A 2,582-nucleotide genomic window follows, 5' to 3' on the forward strand; every position below is an offset into this window, starting at 1 on the left:
TAATGCAACTCCTATATTATCAAGCAATGTTTAAACTTTACGTGTTAAGTTAAGACATGAAGCTAGCTTACGCTACATGGCCACTGATATTTTATTTTGTAGTCAGATTACAAGCAACAAACGTCAACAATGTTGATAATGTGGGAGACCAACCATCATTTCTCAAAATTGTCCCCGCTATATCAGTCTTTAGCCAACTAATGTTGATAATGTGGAGACTAGTCATCACTTCTCAACAGTGTCCCCGTTAAGTCAGACAACATACAACAAACGTCAATAATGTTGATAATGTGGAGACTAGTCATCACTTCTCAACATTGTCCGCGTTAAGTCAGACAACATACAACAAACGTCAATAATGTTGATAATGTGGAGACTAGTCATCACTTCTCAACATTGTCCCCGTAAGTATTCAATGTAATTTATTCATCTTTTCATAAGTTTTTTAGCAACTCGGTAAAGTGCAGGTGTAGTTTTATTAATTCAATTGTGTATTGCTGCTTTAAGAACATCAGTTGTCCGAAAGCGTTGTCTACAGACATCCTTCGTTGTTGTACAACCTTTTCAACAAGAACTTGAGTACAACACGTTCTTGAAAATCAATGTCACTCGGAGTATCATTGTATTGCACGCCATCTTTCGTTTAAATGCAATGCTTATATGAATGAATAATATAGTGGTAAACTAATCGCTTACAGAGGAGATGATAATGACATTGTTTGTTGCGGATGGTTGGTTGATCGAGAGAAAAAAAGGAATATGACCGACATTTTTTCAAAATCTTTTATTATTCATTTTAATGAATTATAACCGTTAGTTGGTGCAATAGTAATGGTCAAGTTATAAGATTAAACCGCTACCAAAAGTAGTTTCCCAAATAGTTTCTGTGAGAGATTCAAATTTGGATTGTTACTGGTACAAGATATATATATATATATATATATGCGGGTATGTGTTCTCTCTCTCTCTCTGTATATATACATAGAAAGAGGAGGGGGTAAAGATGTTTACATTGTTTGCGGAGCAAAGTTCTACATTTAATTACATAGGTAACTAGGAGGTCAACAGAGAGAAAAAAAAACAGGCCTGCAGAGAGTTCTAGAACGTTACTCTATATTCTCATCCCATCAAACAGTGAGAGTACCTGCGACATCCGACGAGCGATTGCACGAGCTTGAGGTAGGAAGATCCAGCCTTATACTTTAATATTGTTTTCACTAAAGAGTTCAGGACAGGAACTGGGCACGTGTGTGTTGTGTAAATGGTACGTAATGAGAGGTCCACGCAGGCTAATTTCCCGGGAAATCCTACTCAGAATCAATTGTTATGCGATCGCACTGGTCGGTAAGTTAAGCGTTGACTGGAAATTGACCGGATATTGACATTAGCTTACGATGGATCTACTGTGATATCAAATTGTCTACGTTGAAGCGAGCAGTCTTCTGAAAGTGACCAATCTATGAAGGTGTAGTCTTACGTAGTATGTACTTTGTCCTGTGTATGTAGTTCAGAAACTAAAGTACACGAGGATATAAGATGAAACCAACTCTAAACAGAATTCCCAACAAACGAAAATAAACTAGAAAGGCAGACATTCGCAAGCGAATGCGAATTACCTCCCTTCTCCATCCACCTTATTAATTAGTATCCTCAAAATACAGCAGATTTCAAAAGATAAGCATGTATTCAAGGCATGAATTACAAAGCTTACGAAATTGTGACCTTATAATACATAAGACATTCAGTTTTTGCGTAAATGAATTTATCCGCAATGACAAAATCTTTATAGGTAACTTTTGGGCGTACAAGACCTATTCTTCGACACGGCATCTGCATTGTTTAAACTACAACTCTAACAATACTGGGCCCTTGTAACGTTCATATAAATACAGACAATACAGCTATGTTCAGAGCTTCGTCTTACGTAGATTGGATTTTTTTTTTTTTAATTTTGACCCTGCAAAATCAAAAGAGAGGCTTAAAGTCGAACGAAATCTCTTTGCTTTAGTCTGTGAGGAATGCTGCAAGGTATCTTTGTGTTAAGCCTCATTTGGATTTATTGAAATCTAAGGGAACTGCGGACCAAAATATATGTTTTTGTAATGTTTCACCTTTGAGCCCTAAAAATCCAAATGGGACCTAAATAAAAAGAAATTCTGGGCTTATTGGATCAAGGAACATGCCCTTCAAGCTTCAAGATGATCGGCCCACAGGGAATGGTGCACAATTGCTTCAAGGTGATCGGCCCACATGGAATGGTGCACAATTGCTTCAAGGTGATCGGCCCACAGGGAATGGTGCACAATTGCTTCAAGGTGATCGGTCCACATGGAATGGTGCACAATTGCTTCAAGGTGATCGGCCCACATGGAATGGTGCACAATTGCTTCAAGGTGATCGGCCCTGGAATGGTGCACAATTGCTTCAAGGTGATCGGTCCACGTGGAATGGTGCACAATTGCTTCAAGATGATCGGCCCACATGGAATGGTGCACAATTGCTTCAAGGTGATCGGCCCACAGGGAATGGTGCACAATTGCTTCAAGGTGATCGGCCCACAGGGAATGGTGCACAATTGCTTC

At 38.9% G+C, this 2,582-nt stretch overlaps 1 protein-coding gene across 1 annotated transcript; it reads left to right on the top strand.

The window, feature by feature from the left end:
• Nucleotides 1-2,179: 2,179 nt before the first annotated feature.
• On the top strand, nt 2,180-2,546 carry LOC106468840 (the record flags this gene model as incomplete). The annotated part of the gene is made up of 1 exon (XM_013929283.1): nt 2,180-2,546. A coding segment is annotated over exon 1 (367 nt), but the record flags the coding sequence as incomplete, so codon positions are not given.
• Between the last annotated feature and the right edge of the window lie 36 nt (nt 2,547-2,582).

The sequence above is a fragment of the Limulus polyphemus genome, unplaced genomic scaffold (assembly GCF_000517525.1).
Source record: "Limulus polyphemus unplaced genomic scaffold, Limulus_polyphemus-2.1.2 Scaffold3185, whole genome shotgun sequence".
In the NCBI taxonomy this organism is placed as follows: Eukaryota; Metazoa; Arthropoda; class Merostomata; order Xiphosura; family Limulidae; genus Limulus; species Limulus polyphemus.